Source organism: Euwallacea similis, chromosome 23, assembly GCF_039881205.1.
Source record: "Euwallacea similis isolate ESF13 chromosome 23, ESF131.1, whole genome shotgun sequence".
NCBI lineage: Eukaryota > Metazoa > Arthropoda > Insecta > Coleoptera > Curculionidae > Euwallacea > Euwallacea similis.
This window is the reverse complement of record NC_089631.1, coordinates 1,679,865-1,704,259: the sequence shown is the minus strand read 5'-3', so window position 1 is coordinate 1,704,259 and position 24,395 is coordinate 1,679,865. Positions and strand designations below refer to the sequence as shown.

General features: G+C 36.7%; 2 protein-coding genes across 5 annotated transcripts; one reads left to right on the top strand and one right to left on the bottom strand.

The window, feature by feature from the left end:
* Positions 1-61: 61 nt before the first annotated feature.
* Positions 62-6,721, bottom strand: LOC136416423 (uncharacterized). Its single transcript, XM_066401585.1, has 8 exons — positions 6,419-6,721; positions 6,027-6,358; positions 5,560-5,964; positions 5,229-5,371; positions 4,526-4,691; positions 4,340-4,470; positions 4,059-4,282; positions 62-4,008 (listed from the first exon to the last, which is right to left on the bottom strand). Exons 2-8 carry the CDS (start codon positions 6,356-6,358, stop codon positions 3,919-3,921), a joined length of 1,491 nt encoding a protein of 496 aa, XP_066257682.1. The 5' UTR covers positions 6,419-6,721; the 3' UTR covers positions 62-3,918.
* Positions 6,722-6,974: 253 nt separating this feature from the next.
* bol (boule homolog, RNA binding protein) lies at positions 6,975-24,358 on the top strand. 4 transcript variants are annotated; one of them, XM_066401690.1, is made up of 8 exons: positions 6,975-7,221; positions 10,418-10,663; positions 11,600-11,766; positions 12,271-12,637; positions 12,778-12,884; positions 14,044-14,364; positions 14,649-14,993; positions 17,121-24,358. In XM_066401690.1, the coding sequence occupies exons 2-8, from the start codon at positions 10,450-10,452 to the stop codon at positions 17,280-17,282; spliced, it is 1,683 nt and encodes a 560-aa protein (XP_066257787.1). In that variant the 5' UTR covers positions 6,975-7,221; positions 10,418-10,449; the 3' UTR covers positions 17,283-24,358. The 4 variants fall into 4 exon arrangements, with proteins under 4 accessions (XP_066257787.1, XP_066257786.1, XP_066257785.1 ...); XM_066401689.1 differs by lacking the exon at positions 6,975-7,221 and adding an exon at positions 7,631-7,781; XM_066401688.1 differs by lacking the exon at positions 6,975-7,221 and adding an exon at positions 7,789-7,936.
* The last annotated feature ends 37 nt before the right edge of the window (positions 24,359-24,395 follow it).

Genomic DNA, 24,395 nt, shown 5'->3' with positions numbered 1-24,395 from the left:
CAAGGTAAGGATTGGCTTAGTTTCTGGAACACCCTACATGCCTCAGATAAAATAGCATATGGCAAAAATACATACTTTTATTAAGAAATGGATTTTATTAAATATTAAGTAGAACAACATATAAGTGTAGATAAATAAACTACCACCGGTACAATAAAATCATGGGAATGGCAAAGAACATTAACTTACGACACACCAGACATTTAGACCAGCCTTCAATCATACGTATGTACAAAGTCATCCCTCAACTTCCGTACAGATCCATTTAAGTGGGTAACGTCTTACACATGACACAGATTAATAGGTACTAATGAAGTAAAAAAAATATAAAAACACAATAATTAATAACATTAAAGAAATGCCCATTTTGATGTTTATCTTGTCAGATATAGTACACAAATATCGGGCTTAAATTTAGACCTGCAGGGGGATTTGTCTATTTCCGCTTAGATAAGAGCACAACTAAGCCCATTCTCACACTCAAAAGAACGTCCATTCGAATGCATAGGAGCGTGAACTGATCGTGACCCTCACTTGGTATGAATACCCCGTTTAATTTTCAATGTGTCAGGTGGGGAAAATGACGCGCACATAAAAAAGTGAGCTTCCTCAGTATTCTTTTTAATTCCGTAGTGTCGTGACCACCGGTATTTTATGATAAAGTAAAAATCGCATCACGTTTTAGTCTCGTGGCGGCAAGAATTCCATAGTAAGGTCCATAGAACGTGCACGATGCATTTGTGTATAAGATGCCTGTTAACATCATTAGAAACAGAGAAAAATCCTTGTAGATAGCTACTAGAAGTTGATAAACTACTCAGAACTACAATAAAAGAAAAAGTAGACACCTTCCTTTTATTTTAATAATGAAAGCTCAATAATAGAGCAGCTTATCAACTATAAAATAAGGTGAAAATATACCTTAAATATAAGGAACAAAATTATGTAAGAAACCTCCCCAAATTGAACCCTTTGGAAGATAAATAAACAGAGTAAGTGCGCTTTACATCTGTAATTCTAAAAATTTTAACAATTTTAGAGGCACACATTCGCATTTGAGATAAAAAAATTAGTTTTAATATTAAATATATAATTTCTTGCAACTCTTCTAGAAAATTCTAGAAATTTTCCTAGAATTGTCTTTCCAACGCCGTGTTTCAAATTCGCGAATGTCAAATATTAGTTTCTTTCGGTTGAAGTGGTGTTTAAGGTCTAGTTTTCCTGAAGATTGAATAATTAAGAATTTTTTTTATTCACAAAGGGCTTTGCATAGAATATGTTTGAAAATAGAGGTGAATGATTTACTATAAAGCTATGTTTGGCTGATTACAAATCTACGTTTGGTTGACTACAGGGCTACTATTATTTATTTAGGTGTTTCTGAAAGAGAGCAAAAGCAAAATTGGGCTAGGGGCGGAGTACTTCAATTGAATGCAGAAAACAAAAAAGATCAAGATTTTTGGAGATTTCCCAGACGATATGTGCATATACGCTCAAATGTTTTTTTTTCTGATAAATTAGGTTTCATTGGAAGCCAAGAAGGCCTAATTGTATTCTCTGAAGAGTCTAATCTCAGCTCAAATTTTAGCAAACAAGCTAAAATGGTGGAAACGATAGCTTAAAGCCACACTAGTTTTTCAGTAATTCCAACATTATTAGTTGTGGTTATACCTTAAAATTAGGAGTAACTAAAAATTAACTGAAATAATTTCAAAAACTAGAAAGCTTATAGCTCAATTACAATAGACGCCCATTAAACGTTCTTAACTAAAAATCGCTTCGGCCACAAACTCCTAAGCTATGGTAGATACGTTCTATAGTATGCGTATGTGTGTGTGTGTGTGTGTGTGTGTGTGTACATATATATAATATATATACATATAATATATATACATATAATATATATACATATATATAAACATATATAATAATAAATATATATATTATTTATTATTATTGGTGTTCTACATTTTATAACGAATACGTCGACTGACTCACGCTTAACTACGCCACTAGCGGCAGATAAAAATTGACTTTATACTAAAAATGCAGCTTTTTACCAACGTACAATAACTACAAAATTTTAAGGACTCAACATTGACTGTTTCAAATTTATTTTAAATCGAAGCAAATATAAGCATTTCTGTCCACATATTAGGATTTTTTTCCATTAAATACCATAAGAAATTGTGTCCTGAAGTTACGGACTATATTTAGGAAATATCTTGTGCATATATAGGGGATATCCCAGAGTAAAAGAAAAGAAAATAGAGGTGTCATAGAATACAAGTTCAGACTAGTTCGCAAAAAGTGTATGGATCACGAATTGCTCGATTATGAGAAAACGATGTGCCCAAATTGCAGAATTAACAATCTTTAGAACTTTCTTGACAACAATAAATAATACAAATTTAATAGCACAGTAGAAGTACGTTAAAGTGACACTATCATTTAAGAGTACAAAGGAAGATATTTATGTAAAAATCCCTGAAAGTATTGAGAACGACATACATCGTGTATATAAACTCAAAAAAGCGTCACGCAGGCGTCTTTTAGTGGGAATAAAAACTTCGTTCGATACCGAAATGGCCCGTGTTTGTATGTAACAGATAAAAATGCAAACAGCAAGGAGGATTTTTTTGAAATGTGACACGAGCGATTCTGTATTTGCACGATGTCAAACTAATGCACTTTGAAGGATCTTTAATCAAAATAGTATGAAAATCGTGCCGTTTGAATGCCGATACGCATCTGAACAATCTAAGACCAAATCGGACCCAAATGCTTCAGTCAGTATCTGTAGTCGCTTACAGAATGAATCGTCGCAAAAAATTAAATCTTAAAAAACATTAGATTTGACATATAATCAATTATATTTGTTAAAATCTCCAGTTTAACCACAGATGGAGTTTAAGCTAAAGCGATACACCCCGACATAAAAACTATTTTGTTATGGAACTGCCTTGCACCCAATAATAACTAATATGTGATTCAGAAGACAGTGGTAACTTTTTTGATTAAGATCGTATCTTTGATATTATTTTTTAATATAAAAAGTTATATTTTCAATTCTCTGTTATAATTTTTACACTGTTTTTAGAAGTAAATAAATATACTATATTTTTATATTTTAATCCTCATTATGACGATGCTGGTTGTGAATTTGTCTCAAATTTTGTTCAAAAATTTTCCATAGAAACTGTTGTTTGTAACTTTATGATCATATAGTATTCGTAATACTTCGCGTGTACCGACCCAACATTTGCAAAAATATCTGGTTTGTACAGAGTGTCCCGGATTTGATGATCAGGGCACGAGGGGTGTCATTAGAAAAGGGTATTTTATGCTGGGTTGCTCTTATAATAGTAAGTCCTATTCCTTTTCGTTTGAGTTATAGGGGATAACGTCTTCGAAAAAGTAAATAAAAAAATAAAAACTGTATTTCCTAAAAACTCAGTAATCAAAGAAATTAGAACCTATATTTATATAAGCAACACACTTTGCTCTTCTACCCATTTCTGAAATACTAATCATAAATCCTGCATACATAGAATGATACTTTAAATTTAAATCATTTATGAAGTTGTGTGCTCTTAAGTCAAAGGAAATAGACCAATCTCAGTAAATTTACTTAAGTTTGCCTAACCTGATCCATAACGGCTGTGAATTAAACATAAAAACGCTTTAATAAATAAAACAAAATTTTTTTATCACTTGAATAAAACTGCAACGTTTGCAACACGTAACGGAGAACAACCGAGTGGTAACATTAAAAAACAAATGTCTTGAGAATACATACTCCTCCGTACCTACCTACATCTACTGCGTGATGAATTCGTTAATATAAAGGAGAGCTTAATATAAGCTTTTTGGATGTGACGGACCAAGATGATCTTTAGTATTTGGGACCATTGCCTTTCACCTCGTTAACCTTTTGAGGCTCCTTCTACTTTCTTTCGAGCAGGCACTGTAGACAGGTCCTTTCGGTGGTGAAGAGGGTTCACAAATCTACAGAAAAACTGTTCTACATTGAAATGTCAAAACTACAAATAACTTACCTCTATTCTTCTCTTGACAGTGTTAGTTCTCACAATGGGTTTAATACTGCCTGAGGATCTCCTTTTGTCTTCGCGCTTTATAGATGATGTACTCAAAGACCTGTTGCTCTCAAATAAAACTTTTTGCGACTTCAACAAACTGTCATTGCTATTACTCAAAGAAGAGTTTAAATTTCTTTTCACTGATAGGGGACTGTGAGTTGAATCACATCCAGAATAGTAGCCTGTAAAATGGGTAATATTATAAATTCGCAGACATACCCAGGAATAAAGATGCTCACCAGAGGAGAACCCATTTTCAGCAGTGCTATTAAAAACAGTACTAATATTGAAATCAAGGGATGAGTTTGTTAAATCTTCTAATTTCGGCCGTCTTTTCAAAGGCGAACAGCCTAGAGTCAAGCCCCGGCATCTAAAATTAAGCAGCTATAAAAAGTAGAAATCTTAAACCTTTTGATTCAACTGACTTGTCATAAAATTCTTTTGGATTATATGAGAAGCTACTACATTTCTGGCAGAAAATATATCCGCAAAAGGTTCCTTCTTGGCATTGGGCAATGTGATCTTCTACAATGGAGGGTCTTGTGCACTTTGGGCATTTTGTTAAGGACTGAGTTGGATTCAAGTGACTACCTTGAAAACATATACATACAAGGAATTAGATAAAAGCAATCAAAGTCGTATCTAATTTTGTTTTTACAGGCAAAAAGAAAATTGGCTTTGCACAAGAGTATTGAGTATATTGGGTAATAACTACAGATACTACATACTTTACAGATAGAAGAGAGCAAATTATTAATATTAGATAATAAAAATTGAAGAATTTAGCATTATTTTAGCAACATCTATAATGATATAGACGGAAACAGCCAGCATATTGACTATTTTTGGCCTGTCTTTGTCTTCCTCAGTAGGATTAGACAAATGAACTATGAATAGATGAAATATCCTTGCAGATACCTGGATTTCACCAGAGCCAGCCTATTCTGTGTACTTTTTGCCTATGAGCACCTTAACAGAGCTTAATTATCACAATACAATAATAATAAATAGTACAGAATCTTTGGAAATATGTATTTATGAGATGAGGTTATATATAAATATATCTTTGTTTCTTCCCATTGTAAGTGCGAAAATATTGCTTTCTACTTTTGCAAAAAAAATACTTACCTATTTCTGCAAATTCGGCAAATTTTTGACGATTTGGACTAATAGAACCTTCAGGAAATAATGTTTGGCTTTCAGGGCTACTGGGGGGAGTAATTTTGTAATTTTCTTTATTTATCTTGTGACACTCTTGGAATACATCACACCTGAAAAGGATGTTAAATTATGTGCAAGCTTCTCAGCAATAATGGAACTATTTAATGAAGACATCCTGTAGATTGATAAACATTTTACATAGGGTATCCTTGTTTGATTAAGTCAATCATTTTAAGTAGGTAAAGTCTGAGTAATTGAAGAACATTAAAAATTATATTTAGGGATGTACCAGACATACCTTAAACTAGCCTTTGGATTCCTAAACAAGGCATCCTTAAACTCCCTACTCACTTCAGAAAATCTGAATAAATCACCATTAGACAAGTAGCTAAATACTTCTCCCATAATAACATCATTATTAATGATCTTATATAACAATCTATTTCCCCATCGATTCTGAATAATCTCAGCAACACACTTCTTCCTATTGGGTGTCTCTGACAACTTTTGAGGAGTTAATATCTTTCTGGATTGATCCAATGGCTTCAGAGTGGGATACAAAATATCATGTTGTTCTTTCAAAGGGGAAGGAATGCTGCAAGCTGAGGAACACCTAGCAAAAATGCTAGCTTTTTTAGGGGTGCTATCAAATGATTTAAAATGTGATTCAGGGGTTGAAGGTGGCGTCACCAATTTCTCACAGCTTAAACAGAAGTGTCAATTAAAATTTATATAACATGGGAATGGGTTTATAAAATGGCTTACGTGTTGGATTTCCGCAGCTTTGAAGCTGGCCCCTCATCACAACGGTCTATAGTAATATAGCTGGCCTCAATTTTAATGTTCTCAAACTCCTGAGTGAAACTATCATTTAATGTGCTGGATGCTTGTGGGGTTGAGGAGCATATTGTTAATAAATTTTTTCTCGCCCACATATCACAGTTAATAACTTTGCGTTTTTTAGGGTTACTACTAAATAAGTGTGGTGTAGTTTCAGTCTCATTTTTCAAAGTTATTTTAAAAACTTCTGATGCTACCTCCAAGGAGATTCTTTCTGGAGATGCATCTTCGGCTCTGGTGCCATTAGTCCCCTCCATCTGAAGATGTAGTGCATTGTATTTACGTTCGTGTGTCTATTTGAATATTAGGTTAGTTACCTTAATGAAATCTTATGGAGCCCGCCACAACTGCTTGAACCCGAAGTTAATTAAAACACACTTCAATAAACAAACTTTCTAAAATGGCGCCATCAACAAAGAGTTATGTTACCTTTCACAAAAGCCACACAAAATTCATTTTAAGCTTTGAAACATACGGATTAATGGTAACACTGATGTTTTGAATCGAACGTCCGTTTTCTGGTTTATTGTAAACAGCCAAAAATTTTAGAAACATGAAAGCAAAAGGTAAAAGGAAGCCAAAAAATGCAAAAATGTCCGATTTATTAGGGTTGCGGTCTGTTCTTCTGTCTCTGTCACTGTCACCTCTTCACACCAAACTTTTACATTGTTGCCACGTTGTATTTCATCGAGCGACGGTGCAATGTACAGCAAGAACTCGTGAACACCACGAGTCTTGACCTTGACTACCACTACCCGCCACCCTCACTATTCGGAGGGGGGTGAAGACAGGGGCAGAAGAAAGGGTCCAGTCCCTTTGATCTTCTTTCTCCATAAATCTGAATGCATTAACTGCCGCAACAATATAACTTTCGGATGGTCTACCTAAACCTCGTTGTCGAAGTTGGCGTTGCACTCGGTTTACCAGCAAACTGATTGTTTGTTTTTCAAGTTTTGAAGTTTTTGACTTTCTCAGTTTCTGTTCGCGTTGTGTTAGTTTCCATTTATAAGAAAATGCACTTGGAAATAGCAGAGTTACGTTAGGAGACCTGCTTTTTAAACTTGGCGACACGGATTGGCCATTCAAACCGGAACAGTTACCTATCTGTTTCGCTAACCAGGTAAGCGATCAAAAAGGCCGCACTCGTTGCGTCTTTCCCAAGAACAAGAGCTATAAATCGTTAATAATTGATCATTAAATCGAAATTGGCGGGTCAGTTTTCGGGCATAATTTATTTAAATAAATTTGCGGTGTTGCTAAAGATTTTTGGGAAAAATCCTGTGATTTTGGCGATTCTCCAGTAGGTGCCAAAGACTCTTCTGACAAAACTCTAAGTGACGCTCATGCACTATACAGCGCCATTTTCAGTCATACAGTTTGTGTACTTGACGTTATTGCTTCGATGCATTTAAAATATTAGATAAATTAATTCGATTTAATGATTGGTGGGATTGGAAGCTGCCTAGGTTTGGGGAAGGATTGAAGTCACGGCAACGCGGCGAAAGTGTGCTTCGAGGTGTTACGTCACACTTCCCAGGTATCCTATTGGTGGGCGCCATCTTATCGTCAGTTTTCAGTTTTTAGTTGTTGAGTAGATAGGGAAAAACGGCATAGTTTTAAGTTTTTTTGTAATAGATACAGATCAAATCAATGTGCGTGCAAAGGCCTCAAAATAAGCAAGTAAGGATTCGTACCACTAGCCGTGAAAACTAACCAATATCCCACACTGTTTCGTGTTAAAAATCCGCAGCTTTACTGCAGTGTTTTCGTTTGGTGCATTGTTGTATAGTGGCCCCCGAAAAACAGTTCATCTAGGGCTGTTCGCCTCGAAATGGGTAAAAATTCTTTATTAGAACCAATTTTTCGATATTTTACAGATATCTCCTGTTATAAAATGTGTGTAAACCGTGTAAAATCCATTTTCATTGTTTACTATTGATTGGTTTAATTGAGCAAAGTGAAAGGAGCTAGATCCGTTTGCATTCTGTCTAAAAATCAGTTGGAAAGCGATGAATGCGGAAATGGGCCACGGAAAGTGGGTCAAGTCTAAGAAAGTTAACAGGAATTTGCAATTTTTTTTTATAACAAAGTCCTAACATTCTTGGTAATTGTATTGAATACTGCCCTTCACATTGATATGACCAGGATGGAGACAAAGAAGCTTGTAAGCCATGCCTCAAAAAACTAGACAAAAGTGTTGCTTTTATTCCACTTCAATTTTTTTTCTTCAGCTATTTGACCCTAGAATAAGCTTTTTCGGAAAGTTACTCTGTTTAATGCTACCCTGAGCACACTCAATATTTGTTAAATTGAGAAAAGTAAAATCCATACAGCTCTTTAATCTGAGGGTACTAACAATTACTTGGGTAAGACTCCTGAGCAACTCTCTGAAAGGAGGGTCTATTGTAAGGTCTTAAAAGATTTTTAATCATTCTTAGTAAGTAAAATATTTCATTTTTTAATATGTCTTTTTAATTTCTTTTTTTAATTCCTGGAATTGATAAAAACAATTGGCTTATTTACTTAAAGGTACATTTTTTATCCATTCTTTATCAGTCTGATTACATCAAATTACAAGAAACACTCATTTTTAATAAAATTGAAGTTGATATTTTGTTTGTTGGAAAATTATTGGAATATTAAGTATGTTTTAATGTTGCCAGACTTTAGGCAAACTCCCACATCTTTATTGGTTTATCCAGTAAATTTAACAATAAATAGACAAGATCTTCCTGTATTTCAAAGCCATCCTTATGAAGATATTCAGTTCCTCAATCTAGCTAATTTTTTTTTCATATTTAATAAGAGTTTCCATGGGTTTTCTTGCTTATATGGGGGAGGAATCTACTTGAATTACAATCCTTTCCAAATTTCATTGGAATTTCAATTGACTGACTTTTCTGCTCTTTCTATTGTTTTTTGTCCAAGGATCTAGAAGTGATTGTTTTTCAATTTTTATGTGTCCTTTTGGACAAGCTAGGTACTAATCCATAGTGTCAAAATTGGGGGAAGTGATGTCACCACTACATGTTACTTCAACATCATAAGGGTACTAATGAATGACAGAGTTCCTTTCAAAAAACAGGACCAATTTTAGTGAAATGCTAAGTATTCTATATCCCTGGTCTAATCCCAAGGTTTCTCCAGTTTCATCAAAATTATTTAGTTAAGCAAATAGATGCTTTTCAGTTCAAAATTGTGGCCAGAGTGTTGAAAGCCCAATTAAAATTTCATAAAATGTCTGTGATAATTATTTATGGAAATGTCCATGACTTAAGACCAATATATTAATGCTGTTAAGTTAAACTTTCAGCTAACTTCCATAGGAACTTAAAATAAAGTCTAGATACTAGTGAAACTGATTTGGTGTTAAAGTTGCCAGCGCGTTAATAATTTGGCTTTTATGCTTACAAGAAACCAGGGCTCAGATTTAGTTACAGTGCTTTATATGTAAATAATTTTAAGTATAAAATATCTCAGAAACAGTTCTGGTTTAATTTTTTTGTGGCTACCTTACACAGGCACATGGGTACAAACAAATTTCATTTCACAAAGGAACCCGCCCAGGACTGTCGTAACTAAAGGCTCTATTTCTTGAACCCTGTAACATAGGAAGTTAACAAAAAACATATATCCTAACTTTATTAATAACTGAGACGTTCGGTAAAACCATCAAATTTAAGACATTCTGTATAGTAGTTGCTCTATGTCACGTGTCAACTTTCTATTTTACGAGCTTCAAAAAATGAAGGTTGCAGGGGGCCTCTATTTACGACTGCATTGGAAATCCGAAATATGAACAATAGTAGGTAGATTAGGAGAGAATCTTAACTTCATGTGGGTCAAAATTGTTTTCGCCCTTGAATTATATCGCTCAGTGCGACTTTACCCTATGCAGGTAGACGGAAGGTACACCAGACCGTAATTTTATCGATATCGCCCCCGTAAGATGAGCGTTTATTACACTTTTGATTTTTTGCTTGTTGACAACTACTTTAATTTATTAATAAAAACTTGTTCTCGACGCTGACAATGACAAAAAGTTATCCTGGGTGTTATGATTGGACGATGTGGATCATTTTGATTTAAATGAGCCATAGGATTCTCTTATGGGAAAACGTGCGGAAATCCCTTATTTTCTCGTAGCCCATTTGCTAACAATGCTTACTTGAGATTTACCGTTACTTTAGCTGAGTGAAAACTTCAAACGTAGCAAGTCCCTTATTTCATACGAAACTGGCATTTTTTAATTCTTTTGAATTTTACAAATATTTCATGAAACTTCTTATCGTCCGATTAATCACGAAATGACATAGGTCTAGTTGCAAGGCAACTTCCGCAGCCGGTCATGTCCAACGGCGGGACTAATGCAGTAATGACGCAGCAACAACCACAGCAGAATTCCCTCCAGCAGAGCAATGGGGGATGCCCAATAAGCGGTAAGAAGGGACCTTCAAATGGAAGCTCCGGTGGTCCCACACCCGCTGGAACTCCTATACAAAATGGGACGGGTCAGCAAGGGCCTAGTCCTCCTCCATTGATAAATAATGCTCCGAAGTATGGTGAGTAAAATATTCAAGCCTTAAATATTATGTATAAAAGATATTTGTATTTTACAATTCTCCATAAGTGGAGCTGAAAGAAAGTATGTTTCAAAATTGTGTCTTTGTTAGTCTGGAAGATCTTAGTTAACGTCTGATTGATCGGAATCTGTATTTGCAGTCTTATGATTTTATTTTTAAGTGGTGATTAACCACCTCAAAAGCGAAACCAAAAACACCTTAATAAAAGTTGCACAATGACAGAGATATGATTTTTTAAAATAATTTATCAATTAACAACCTTGTTCTTATGTAAACTATGATTATCTAATTTACAGTAGTTGATCGAAATTGTCATCCTATTGCTGAACACAAAATTTCGCTCGAGGTACTCACAAATCAATCGGTAAAACTTGCAAGACCTAGATTTGAGGCCTTGTAAATAAAAATCTAGGAATGTCAAATCGGGTGACCGAGGAGGCCATGAAATGATTAGAATAATTCATTGACTTTTTTGGGAGTGATGACTCTTTAAAAACAAAATCACAAAGTGTAAACGCACTGTATAAGCTCCATCTCCTAAATAATAAAATTGAGACTGGACCATTAAGTTGATTTAAACAACCTAAGATGGGGATCATATTTCAATCCCATCATATTACTTCTCAAAGCAGTTTTCGTTAATGATTACCGCGTAGGCCTCATATTTATGTTTCATGAGCCCTGTCATGATTTGTTTATTTTAAGCGTATGCCAAGTTATAATAAATATACATCATAGTAAATATACAATAACATCTCCAAGAGATTTCTTTTTCAGATTGAACCGAGGTCGAATTACCTCAATTTAGATTCTGGTTGAAATTAAAGCTAAGAGCGTGAGCCATAGACTATACATTTGTTCCTTTGACTTTTAATTTATGTTTGCAAACTGATATGTAACGGATATTTTTTTCAGGGACTTTGGTTCCCAACCGAATCTTTGTCGGCGGAATATCAGCCAGTACTACCGAAGGAGAGCTGATGCAGCTGTTTTCGTCCTACGGAACCGTTAAAGCGGCGAAGATTATTCAAGATCGCGCTGGTGTTTCCAAAGGATATGGGTTTATTACTTTTGAAAGTGAGGTTAGTAAGGGGGGTTTCGTTACAATAGGAACCCAGTGACGTCATACAGTGAGGGCTAAAAAATCCTCAAAACAAAGTTTTAGGCCCTTGACCCTTATTTTCATTTCTTTAAGTTTATTTTGATAATTGATTGATTAATTGAATAAGCCGAGAGAACGGACTTATCATATTCCTCCTAAATGGAATTATTTGAGAGAGATTAGTTGTCCTAAGTACCGCATTAAGATACTGTTTCAGAACCCAATTGGGCCAGATGATTTGGTTCCTCGTCACCAGGAACTTCCTTGTGTCCTAAAACAAAGCTCAAGAAAAGCAAAATCGGGAAAAATTTTGAATGTCAAAATCGTATAATTCCGCCAACAAAAAAAAATTGTCGCGATCCTCATTCTACATTTTTCCATTATTATAAATTTATACATTACATATCATATCCACTAGGTTTTATGCCCCTAGAAGCGGTTGTTCAGGTCTGTTTTTACAAAGCTGTTAATACCAATATTCTAGGATGACGCCCGCCGTCCATTACGCGACCCCGACAACATAATCCTGCGCGAGCGACGTCTCAACATCGCCCCTGCCATCAAAAAGCAGCCGTTCGGACGTCCGCCAGCAGCTCCCCCATATGATACTCAATGCCAAAATGACGGTCGCTCTTCCGCCCCCTCCGCCCACCAGGCCGCACTTCAGCCACCCATTCCCCCATTCTTCTTTAGTGGCGCGCCACCCTTCTACCCTGGAGCGACGGCTTATTATCCGGGACCTCCGGTGCCCACCATGGTAAGCACAGCAGCACAAGCGCAGGTGCAAGTCTCACAAGCTGGACAAGAACAGGCGGCAGCAGCGGCTGCTGCCCAACAAGCTGTATACCAAGGTAAATTGTAACTTTAATATAACTTTCGTATATATACATAACTTTTATATATGAAAAATAGTTTTTTTATGCATATTTACCAACTTTGGCTGTGATCGTACCTTTAAATGAAACTTATTTTGTTTATTTAACGTTTTTAGCACCTCCCATGTATCAGGCGCAAACAGGACCACCACAGGCAGGCCCCTACACATCCATGATGTTTCCGCAGGCCATTTACATGCCGCAACAGTATTCTCTTGTGCCGGTAAGTTCACGTCTTCCCAGCTGCATATTCGGAATTGGCCAGTTTAATTTTTCATTACGCAGTCTTATTTAAATAATTCTTTTGTTGAATATTAATTTTTCTATTGAAAGTTTTTTTAGTGTCAATTTAGTCTTTATTTCCGTACTTCAGAAGGAGTCACATTTCAATATAAACGGGAATTACATTTTCTGTTATCTTTGAACTGTGGCACTTTCTTCTGGAAACTGTGCAGTGTTTAGTTCTATTTGGACTATTACTAATCTGGACAGTTATCCAATGCATAAAAAGAGTTAAAAAAAACTGAACACCCTGTATTTCTTGTTGTAGTTACTAACATTAGCTTCCAATTTATCCAAAATTACGTTGTAATTGACTGACGTTAAAAGTAACCATTGTTTGTGTTTGTCCTTAATGCACCGCTGCAGTCCGCCCAAGCGTGCCTCGGAGGCCCGTTGGAGTGCGCCGTGGCGGGGCTGTATCCCCCGGCCCCGCAGGCCTACGTGCTGCTGGACGCGGCAGGCGCCGCGCCCCAGCTTCAGTATTGAGGTTCGACCCAAGTTGTCATTCTATTAGTAGAGTTTTCCTTTTTTTTTTATTTAATTGAATGATGTTCCAAGCGATTGCAGTTTGTGTTGGGCACTCTTTGGCTTGATCAGTATTAGCAGCGCACTGTGTTAATTATTGGTACTATAAATGTGATGTGTTGTGACTTTTTTTTCGAAAATTTCAAGAATTTTCCTTTAGTGTGTATTGCCGAACAAAAGAAAATTCAAATGGGTAAAACCAAGATGAGTTTCCGACCCATGCGGGTTTTTACGTGTCGAGCAAGTCTTTGCCAGCCCTGCCTCTTTGAGTCTCCGGATTCAAGCACTACAAGTTAGATGAAGATTAATTTAGTATTGACATATAGTAGCAGTTTTGGATTTTGATGATGTTAACAATTATATTTGTGTTGAATAGCCATTATTGCATGTTAAGACTTGTCCACACGGAGATGACAAGGGGCAACATTTGTCATGGCAATAGTTCACAGAAATACTTTGATATGTCCACAGTCTTCTTATGACTATAATTGATCGAATGTTGCTTTTATGGGGACAAGTCTTTAAATCGGCATGTTTCTTTCCCAAAACTAGCTAATAAATTCCATTCATTTCAGTACGACTATACGCTGTACAGCGCAGGAGCGGGGGGCCCGCCAGCAAACGGTGGCGTCCTTCCACCATTCGCCTCCACCGGGTCAGCCTCTAACGGCGGCTCTTCCCCGCCTCGGCCCCCCTGTTATGCGCCGGCTTCCGGTCCCGCCGAAGCCATAATTTACTCCGGACCACCGCCGCACCTGTTTCATCCGGCAGCAATGGACCCGACCATCGGAGCCCCGGGGCCGCTTTATGCCTCCACCGACGGGACTTTCGATCCTATGGTTACGCACGCGATGGGACAATTTGGACCGCTCACGAACCCGTATGCTATGAACGAGGTAAGCCGAATGTGTAACTTTACAAAATAAAGTGTGAGATTTCAAAATTAATATTTTAATACTCACTCGCAGTGCGAAAAATTATTAATAATGAAAAACGTATCGGTTTTTTACCATACACTGTCGTTGATACGGGTGTCTTGTCACATTATGACGGTTGTTGAAAGAACGTTCTTCAGACCTCTTGCGGAGAATTTATTCAAAACGTAATATTTTTGAAAACATTTGTAACGAATTAATACTGACATCGCCAACATTCCTTAACAATTTCATTCCGCACGTAGGACGGATCAGTCTCTGACCGACTAGAGAACTGCGGCACTCCTCGCTCCGGCATGACGGGTTCTCCGCCGTCCGAACAACGAAGTACGGCCACTCCTGTGGTGTCCATCCTGTCGCTCGATTACCAGCAGGAAAAAGACCTCGCGTCGATGCAGGGGGGGCGCCGGCCACCCCCACAGCACACCATTCAACACAACAATAACAACATACCATTTCGAAACGCGCTTCCTGTTCCGCAGCCTCTCCAGCTACAACAACAAAGGAGGGGCCCGCAGATGAACGGCGCTCCACGGAGACCGTTTACTAACCGACCCTTTAATATACAGCACAACACCTATAAGATGCAGGTACTTGAGTGATTTTGGCTGTAAACTGGTTTCGGTGGTTGTTGTTCTGTTGTCTAGATAGGATATACGAACGACTATTAACTATTTTCATTGTTTTCATGTCTTTCCCTTGAATGTCAGTTACTGTTTTTAAAACTTTCTTATTAGGGCTGCGATTACAAAAGTGTGGAGTTCAACGAATATTTTCCATTTAACTATCGATCGCTTATCATGTCATAAAACTGGAGGTTTTCTAGAACTTTGTTACGTGTGCCAAACACGTTCCATTCAATTTAGATCGGGAGCTCATGGAGGTAGCTGCAAATGGTTGTCATCCTCGGTAATTAATTCAAAACAGATCCAATATACACATGTCATCAGTTCAAGTGGAAATAGGGATTGTACAAATAGGAGGAGGACCGCACAATGTTTAATATATCTTCAACAAAGACTAATGAAGTGGATTGAGAGATTAGTGTTTGAAATGGGCGGAGTCAGAACATTGTTGCCACATCTCTCACCGTTTCAGAATTTTTACTGATATAAGTTCTAGTAATAGATTAAATTAGTTTCAAGTTTTCAGTTATTTATAAATTATTATACATTTCCCCATTACAGCATAACTTAGTTACATCATTAATGAATATGATGATCAGAATTCGCTCATATTTGTTTATGATCTTTTCGTGAACTACAGCCGACAACACTGGCTGTAGTTTCGAGTTCCGTCTCAAAACGGAACGGAACAATTCGCTTATCGTTTAAAACAATGGCCAGTACTGTTTCAGAGAATGTTAATGTCATAAGTTATTACATCAAAATAATACGTAAATACGCACATTTAGGGACGTTTTCATTTCTTATCGTTGTTTGATTTTGTCCCACGTTGTGTTTGTAATAAACTAGCCAAATAAAATTTTTAAAAAATAATAAAGAAATTCTAAAGCACAAAATCCGAATTATTTTAGGGAATTCTTGAACAAACTACCTTGTACCAAACAGTATCCCAATCTATCATAAAATGCACGTCGTTTTTTTTTTCATTTATTTACATTGCTGTATTTTACTCTGACATTATTAAAAATTTCCAATGCCGCAAATGCAATAAAATTGATACTAATCTAAACATCGGAGTGGACACGCCGACTATACTGACTCCGCCCACTTCAACTACTAGTCTATGAACCTAGTTCGTTGGTTTTTTTCGGAAACATATTAAACCTTGTGCAGTCCTTCTACCACTTGCCCAATCCCTGTATTTTCACTTGAACTGGTAATATCTGAATAGAGGATTTTCATCACTGGCCATTTTGTCGTCGTTCCTAGGTAGTGTTTACCTGCTCATAATCAAAAGTCCAGTCAGGTGACAATATGGCGGATTTTTCGAAACAGGTCAAACTTAAGTAGATAGTATATTTTTGAATGACCAAATTCTCCATAAGTAATAAAAAAAGAACTATTTTAAAAGGTGGCGTCGGTTTGACGTAATTCTCGTGGTGTATTGAACTCCCTATATGTATACCACTTGGAATAACGTATAGAAATAAATAAAATAACATGTAAAGTAAAAGTTCGTCCCTCGTATAAGTGGGATGTGTGATGAAAAGTAACTATGGTCGAATTAAAAAAATTATTGAGGTTTCAAATTCGGTGGTAATTAAAAAACCTTCTGACAAAATTGTTCTAAATGGTTTTCAGGTTAGATGTCAAGATGGTTTTTATGTCCTATTTTCAAAAGAAATTTTGAGATTTCTGGAAGAGGTTTTAAAAAATGGTTTTAATTACTTTTAGGTTGGTTGAATCATTTAATAAAGTGTCAGATGTTAACTAGGAGAGGTGACTTGGTGGATGTGAGAGATACCCACACCCACCAATAGATTCCTGTGAATGGTTTCCGGGGTTTTGAATGATAATTTCCAGAGTTTAATTATAATTCATTAATTATGTCGAACGATTAAACGAAATTTTTTCTTCAGCTCCAACTACAGTAACCTCATGACAGCGATTTTTCAATGGTTATGCATGTTTTAACAAATCAACCTTTGTGTTTATTTTTTCAGGTTACAAAATACCAAATGTGATTTTTTTTATATTTTAGCTTTATTTTTTAGTTATATTTTATTTCAATCTTCTTATCTTCTTTCTTAGCAACCACCACAAGCTTGTTTCGTTCCCCCGACGAGGCGGCCCCGCAAACCGCCACGTCGCGTCGGTTCGGGAAATTCAACGAACGAGATTGGCGCCGGGGATGCCCCGCTGCTCTCGCAGGAGGATGGCTTGGCCGCCCAAGTGGAGATACTTAAAATTTAGTCCCATCCAGGTACACCTAAACGCAAGAAAAACTAGGAAACTAATTCCATAGTACAAGTGTTTTTTAAATCCGTTAGCCCATCGGATTTGGAGCCGGTTCATTCGGAGGTTCGACTATTTCATTGGTTTCGGTTTGGACTACATAGTCTTTATTTGGAAATGGCCTGCTAAGTGTTAGTACAAGTACATGATATCTATGAAGCCGGTTGAGGGAAAACCCTCGATTATCTAGGAATTTGATGGTTAAGTGGAGACTTAATACTTACAGAACCAACTGCAGGATAAGGTCGTGTTTGACTATGATTTTAGACAGTAAATATGAGTCTTTAATAGCCTTAGATATTCCCACTACGTCAGCCGGTATTGGTGCAAGATTGGTTTATCAATTTTCACAAGCAAATTTGCCTAATATAAAAGTTCCTATTTCTTGTAAGCTCAATTTAATGTTTGTTATTGCCTACGCTTTTTCCTTTCTGAAATAACGAACCATCGAAACCGAACCGACACCAAGTCCCTTATAATTGAAAAGGCTGAAGTACAACACTGTATTTTTTCGAGGCGTCAGCACTACTATATGAAATATTTGCAGAAAAACTTTCAAACCAACTAAACTACCGAAACATGGAAACGCATAATGACGAGAGTTTCTCTCATAAACTCAAAAGTATTTCTTCCCAAACTTTATTTAAAATGTTGCAGTTTATAAGATTTTTGTGTAAATCTGGCAACACTGCTTCTTTTTAAACATTTTAGTAGGGGTATAAATTACTAATCGTTGTCCTAAAATTTAGATTTTCTTTATATCGCCATTCACCAGGGTCACCGAAAAAACCTCCCTACTTTCAACATTTGGAGCACTGCATAGTTTCTAATTGATATCATCATGGCATCATTATGCGTTTTAATGGTTTAGTAGTTTATATTATACAAAATTTACTCATATTACTGACCTAACAATAATTCTCCTTTTAGTTTTATTAATGCCTGGGAAAAATCCATTTGACTTCAGATGTCAAAGCAATGTATTATATGTTGTAATAGCGGTAAATATACTTAAGCGACTTCAAGTGGGGCGTCTCGTCCATTTCTTCTGATGCTGTTTGGTGATTGTGTGACTGTGCGTGTGTTTCATTGAGGTGTTGAGGGAAGTTTCTCTTCAACTAAAAAACAAAATTCCGCCAATAAGACGAGATTAAAACAAGGTTATTAATACAAATGGTCAAAGTTTAATTAAACAGATTTCTCACATCAACAAAGAATTTTTAATCTTCTGCTGCGCAGTGTTTCATAATTATATAGTTGCAACTTATCGATTTCTGGTTACCAGGCGACTGTTAATGTACTGAGTGTTTATTATGACCAAACTTGTCAACCACGTAATTGGCTTTGATCAATGCTGTTATATAGAATATCTGAGTCCAGTTACAAATCTCAAGCTTTTGACAAGGGAAAGTCCCTGAGAATTGAACACTATAAAATTTCGAGTTCAGGTTAGTCAACAATAAAACCAGATGAGGAAAAGATTTTAGCTCAAAATTCTGAATTCTTTTAATAATATGTGGTACACCTGACGAGAACGTACAGGGTGTTCCTAGAAGGTGGTTCCCCAAAGGTTTTCCACCAACTGATTTTTTTTTAAATGTAATTAGTTCAAACTTTTATCGGAAGAGGTACCCTTTATTCGCATTGTTGTCCGAAAATGTGTGATGTAACATTGTAATGAATAATAATTTAACTGACAAGTGCGAAAGACTAGTCAAAGGTTCAATAACTTAACCTGATACACTTTGGCACACTTAAGTGCGACACCAAAGTGTCAAAAAGTGGCAGTGTGTCAATACTTTTGTAGGTGTTTGACGGTGAAGTAAAAATCCCTCCTGCGCCAATACTATGAACAAAAGAATTGTAGCGCTGTTATGCTTAAATAAGACGGTCTATATATGGAAAAGGGTACGCATTGCGCCTCGAAAAATCAATTTTTCATTTTAATTTGAATGTAGTTTACTTGTGGTTAAACTCGGGTTGGGGACCACCTCCCAGAAATATCTGAAGTGGAAATTGTGGCGAATTTGGGCTCCTCCATTACTCCCAATTTTTAAGTCGTTGGTAGTCCGCAAAGCATGAAATCCATTGAAAAAGAAGCTTCCCTCATGCTTAAAACCACCTTGAAGAGAAACTCCAAGTACGGTCCATCGGTTAATAAATTCAAAGGCCTTTTTGCCCGCGTCTACATGAAGCCAGGAATAAAGTGTTGCGGTGTTTCACTTAAAAACATTTCGCGTAAGTCATCTGTGTATAGCCGTAGCGCTACCTGGACAAATCGTGCCTAAAGCATTCGTTCTTAAGGTAATTTAGGGGGAGGGGCTTAAAATTTCGCCGAAAGAACTATAACTGATAAAAAATTATATTACCCAGACGTGTTTTTCCTTTCTCCCATCTGCAATCTGATGAGTTGAATTGAAACATAAAATGACAATATTAATTCGCGGATTTTCGGTTTGGCGTGGCTCCCTTTAATTCCCACACATGTTGCAATAGTGCAGCATGGAATGTAGTCACGTCTGGTTAAAAAAATAAGTGATATGCCATTATTTGTTAACTTTAAGGTGAAGCTAAGTCAGTTGATAGATCTTTAGTTGGTTTTTAGCGTTAACGTTTGTAGATATAGTGATAAATACATAACTATTATAACGGGAAATTAATACAGAATATTATAATATATTTTAGGTTATATCAAGATAAGAAATATATATACAACATTATTGATATACATCATATAGATATATTTAAGTGATTCTCTCTTTCTTGTTATTTAATATGTAAGGTTACTAGATTTTCGGCTAAGGTTCGTTAATTTCTTTCGGGATTATATGTGTAACCGCGTTTCCAGCAACCCGACCCCAACCATTGCCACCAAGATCCCGCCAGAATACAGATTCTGGAGAAGGACCCATTTTCGCTGACAGGCTCCCCGCTCCTAGCAGCGGTCATTTCCATTGTCATTCACGAGACACTCAATCGCCGCCTCAGTTTCACAGCGAGGCAATTTTAGACGATGAAACAACGACTTTTTTTAACGAATGGACCGATTGCGGTGATTTCCAGGTTTAGGTTACACATGCTGTCCAAGAAAACTTGACAAAAAGTGAGATTCTTGCTCAAAATGGTTGCCATCTCGCATAGGTCTTCAGTAGTTACTTGCGACACCGAGATACGGAAAATGCCGAATAATGAACGCCCTTCTAAAAAAACAGCCAGCTTAACCTTATAATATTGATGTCCTAAATGCAACAGGCAGTGTAGTTGTAACATTTCTAGCTTCTATGGAGGGAGTTTGCCCCATAACCATGAATTATTTGAAGTTCAGGCCATACAGCTCCTTGAAACTGATCAATCTGACATATTTTTTTGGAAATTCAAGTTCCCTGCAATGCAATTCGTTCATTATTCGGAATCTTGTTTTTTTTTTACCCACTTTTCCCTTTGGCCCTGCCCTGCGTGTCATTCCCCGTGTGGCCGCACGGCTCTTTCCAGTCAATTGGTTGTCAATTTCAACTGTCGAAAGGTATATAAACGATACGTGTCAATTGCGCCCTGCATTCTCTTAACCCGTTTAACGTTATTTTCCGCTTTAACCTCATGTTTCACGTCTCCGCTTGTTTCTTAACGAACGTTTTTTAAATTTTTGGGCTGTGACGTTTATATAATGATAATTGTTGAATTTTTGTAGATTTTTATAACGAGGCCGCGGGGCAGATTTCGGGCTCTTGCTGTTGTTTCTCCCCATTAAAACCGTTTTGAAGAGCCGACGAAGCTTGGCCCGCGGTCTAACTCACTAACCGCGAATCAAAATTACACCGTTGTCGATCAAAAGTGTTTCAAAGGAGCTTAATATGCACAATTTTTTGGAAACCGTAACGCGAATAAGCCAAACTCGTTTCTTTTCAACCCGTTAGGTAGTGGTTTGTTTTAATGTTCGCTAAGGAGTTCAGTTTTCGGCCGATACGATGCTTTAAGGGGCTTGACAGAGAGAGGTTTTATTTAGCGACTTTTGGGTCGTTAGGTGGTTCCCCGAGCGCCGATCCACCGTTTGAGCGCCGCCCCCTAAGAAGCTTAAAATTAAATTATATTTGTCTGTTTTTTGTTATCCAAAGATTTATTTAGGATGTAGTAGTCGTAGCCTGTAGGTTGTAAAGTATATACATATACATAGCTTGTAAACAGTTTTTAAGATGTTTAGTAATTTATTATTAGTTATAATAATAATTAGACTCTTAGCGCTAAGTTAGTTCTAAGCGAAACAATTATATCATACCTAATGATATATTCAAAGGCCAAAACGTCCTGATTAGGCTATGGGTCCGATGTTTTTGATACTATAGATTTTCTAGAATTTCCTTTGTTGTTAATCAACAAATATTAATATTTGATACGAGAAATGAAATTCGCAGCAGCGCAAAACCGTTTTGTTTTTGTTTGTCCCCGGCGACCTCCTACCCCTGTTTCCTTTCACCATTTTTTTCGTTGTCCTCGTTTTAATGCACACATGCGTACCTGTTGTACATACAATTTTGTTGAATCATTCCTGTTGTTGACCTTTAAAGTTTATTCTACAACGAGGAACTGTGAAATAAAGGTGTATAAGAGAGATTACTACAGATATCTCTTCATTGGCGATTTTGTCATGTAAACAATAATAATTAAAATGACTAAATGAGGCACTCGTGGCCGGTCAAATTACACCGCAAACCATCCCCTAGTTTTTCCTGCACTTGCGGTGGGCATTGTCTAAGGTAATGGTCGAAGTGATCTGTAATGTTACTTGGCGATAGTTGACTCTGGTGACAGCTGGATCTCAGTTGTATTCATACTATGAGTACAGGGTGGGATTTTTGAAAATACTCTTTACAATATTGTATGTTGAAAAAGAGTTCTCATCAGACGTTCAAACACTGCTTAACTACAATATATTTTGAATGAAAAAGTAAATTATAAACGAATTAAAGATGTGACAAAAATGGGCAATCCCTTTATTCCGGTGATGGCCCACTGTTATATAGAAATCTTGAGATGATGAAGGAAAAAGAGCAGCTATCGTTTTTATGTTTTAATATCCAAAAAAATCAACAAAGAGATAATTGAGATGAAAAAAAAATGAAAATTTAAGTTTCTAACTAAAACCCTACACTTGTCAGTAACTTACTGAATTGTGATCAGTCTGAGCATATATTTCATCAGGTTCACTGCTAACAGCGGCACTACTAGCTTTTCCAAAAAATTTAGAAAATATTGTTCAAAATTTTTATTGAAACTTTTAATTGAACCACCAATTGGCTGTAAATTGGCAACTTCCATTACAAATTCATCACGTTAACTTACGCACATTCCAACATGTGGATAAAAATTGTAAAGATATCCGAAACGGCTTAGCGCCACCTCGGTCATCCTTGATAAAAAAAGAAAGACAGCTCTCTTCGCCCTTGCCTCGACCACTTTGATGATCTCACCCCAAATGCAGGCGAAAAGGTAGATACTGAACTTTTTAAAATACACTTGATGATTAAAGTATTTGTGAGGGATTCGAGCTTAAAGCCGAACTCATGAACTCGCCTTTGAATTCGGTTTTAGTACCGGCGTCGTCGCTTTCGCAGTGCAGCTCGATTTATACTTTTAAAGTTGGATTTGGCGTCATGTAACTCCGCATTTCAAGTTTGAAATTTCTTTATAAATCGATATTAAATCATTTCGTGACGTCTAAAGCTGATTTCATTGGCGGGAACGCGACTTGCTACGAGCGCCTGATTTGTTTTTAAGGGCAAGCCAGCAACGCCTTTTCATTTTAGCGCCAAAGCCAGCGCTAAATCGGAGTCCAACGTCGAGCTCGTAAGGCCGGCTTAGAAGTCGGGATTTCAACCAAATGACGTTGATTTTCAGACGATGTGTTACATACCGAGAATTTCTTAATCATCGAAGGTTAAATAGAGTTAAAAGTACTATCTGGATGTTTACCCCAAAACGTCATAAACAAGCAATATTTCCGTCAATCATACCTACCAGACACCCGTCAATTTGAATCCGTGTTGTTTCCATGTAAATAGCGCAATATAATATAGGTACACGTATAAAAACAGAAATGCTCTACTCAAGGTTGTGCATAAAACGTTAACTTCATAAGGTTGTAAAGTAGTACTTACTCGTATGCAGAAAATAAGGATTATTCTTAATATATTGTAAAGGATAAGTACATACGGTAGAATAAGCATAATGTGTGTGTATGCTGAGTAAGTTTTAAGGGAGGAATATAGAATGGTTCATTCCTGCGAACTGACAAAGAAAAGAATTTCCATGGTCAAATTAGTAATATCTAGCAGAACGCGCGTTTCAGTCCTTAACAAGCAAACTCGTGTTATTAGCCATTGAGCCAAATGTTTGTGATAGAGCGTTTGAGATGTGCAAATAAATAAGTATGTGTTCAGATATAACGGAGAGCCCTGGGTGTTCAGTGCGTACTGTTTGAGGCATGCAGGGTGGTCTTCTACCGAGGCCACCCCGTATATTGTTATATTTTTCAGCAAGCTGAGAACAACTACCTAAGACAAGTACCTATATAAATATTATAGAGATATAGCGTCTGCGTAATAATAATAATAATATATCCAACAAACAATAATTTTAGAGGTGTAATAACATAAACGCAATACGTCTAAGATAGTCCTTAAAAGCTACATATTATACCTTAACCGTATAGGTACTTAATTAAAAATACAGCAGTGGCTTGCAGTAGTTAGATTTTGTTAGGTGGCAATTTTTTAATATTATTAAATTTAATGACGCGTGTGCCGACACTGAGCAACAGAAAAAGCACCTGAAAAGTCGTCTGCACACGCGTTGGAAATCCTGTGAACTCGAATCAATGCAAGCCCAAAGTCTGTAGGGGCGTTAATAAATTTCACTAGATGCAAGCGGCTGTTGCGACAGAAAAAAGTGAGATATAATTTAGAATAGGAAGTAAAATTAGAGCATAAGGTCCTATGTACAAACTTACAGGATAATAAAAACTCTATATATAGAAAAAAGGCTGGTTTGTACTGATTGGGCAACTAAACCCCTGAA

Coding starts and splice junctions, on each gene's coding strand:
- LOC136416423 (XM_066401585.1), bottom strand. CDS start 6,358: ATGGAGGGGACTAATGGCACCAGAGCCGAAGATGCATCTCCAGAAAGA. Junction 5,372..5,559: donor AATCCAAAGGCTAGTTTAAG/GTATGTCTGGTA, acceptor CATCCTTTTCAG/GTGTGATGTATTCCAAGAGT. Junction 4,471..4,525: donor CCAAAAGAATTTTATGACAA/GTCAGTTGAATC, acceptor GCTTAATTTTAG/ATGCCGGGGCTTGACTCTAG.
- bol (XM_066401688.1), top strand. Junction 12,885..14,043: donor AACAGTATTCTCTTGTGCCG/GTAAGTTCACGT, acceptor CATTCATTTCAG/TACGACTATACGCTGTACAG. Junction 14,994..17,120: donor ACAACACCTATAAGATGCAG/GTACTTGAGTGA, acceptor CTTCTTTCTTAG/CAACCACCACAAGCTTGTTT.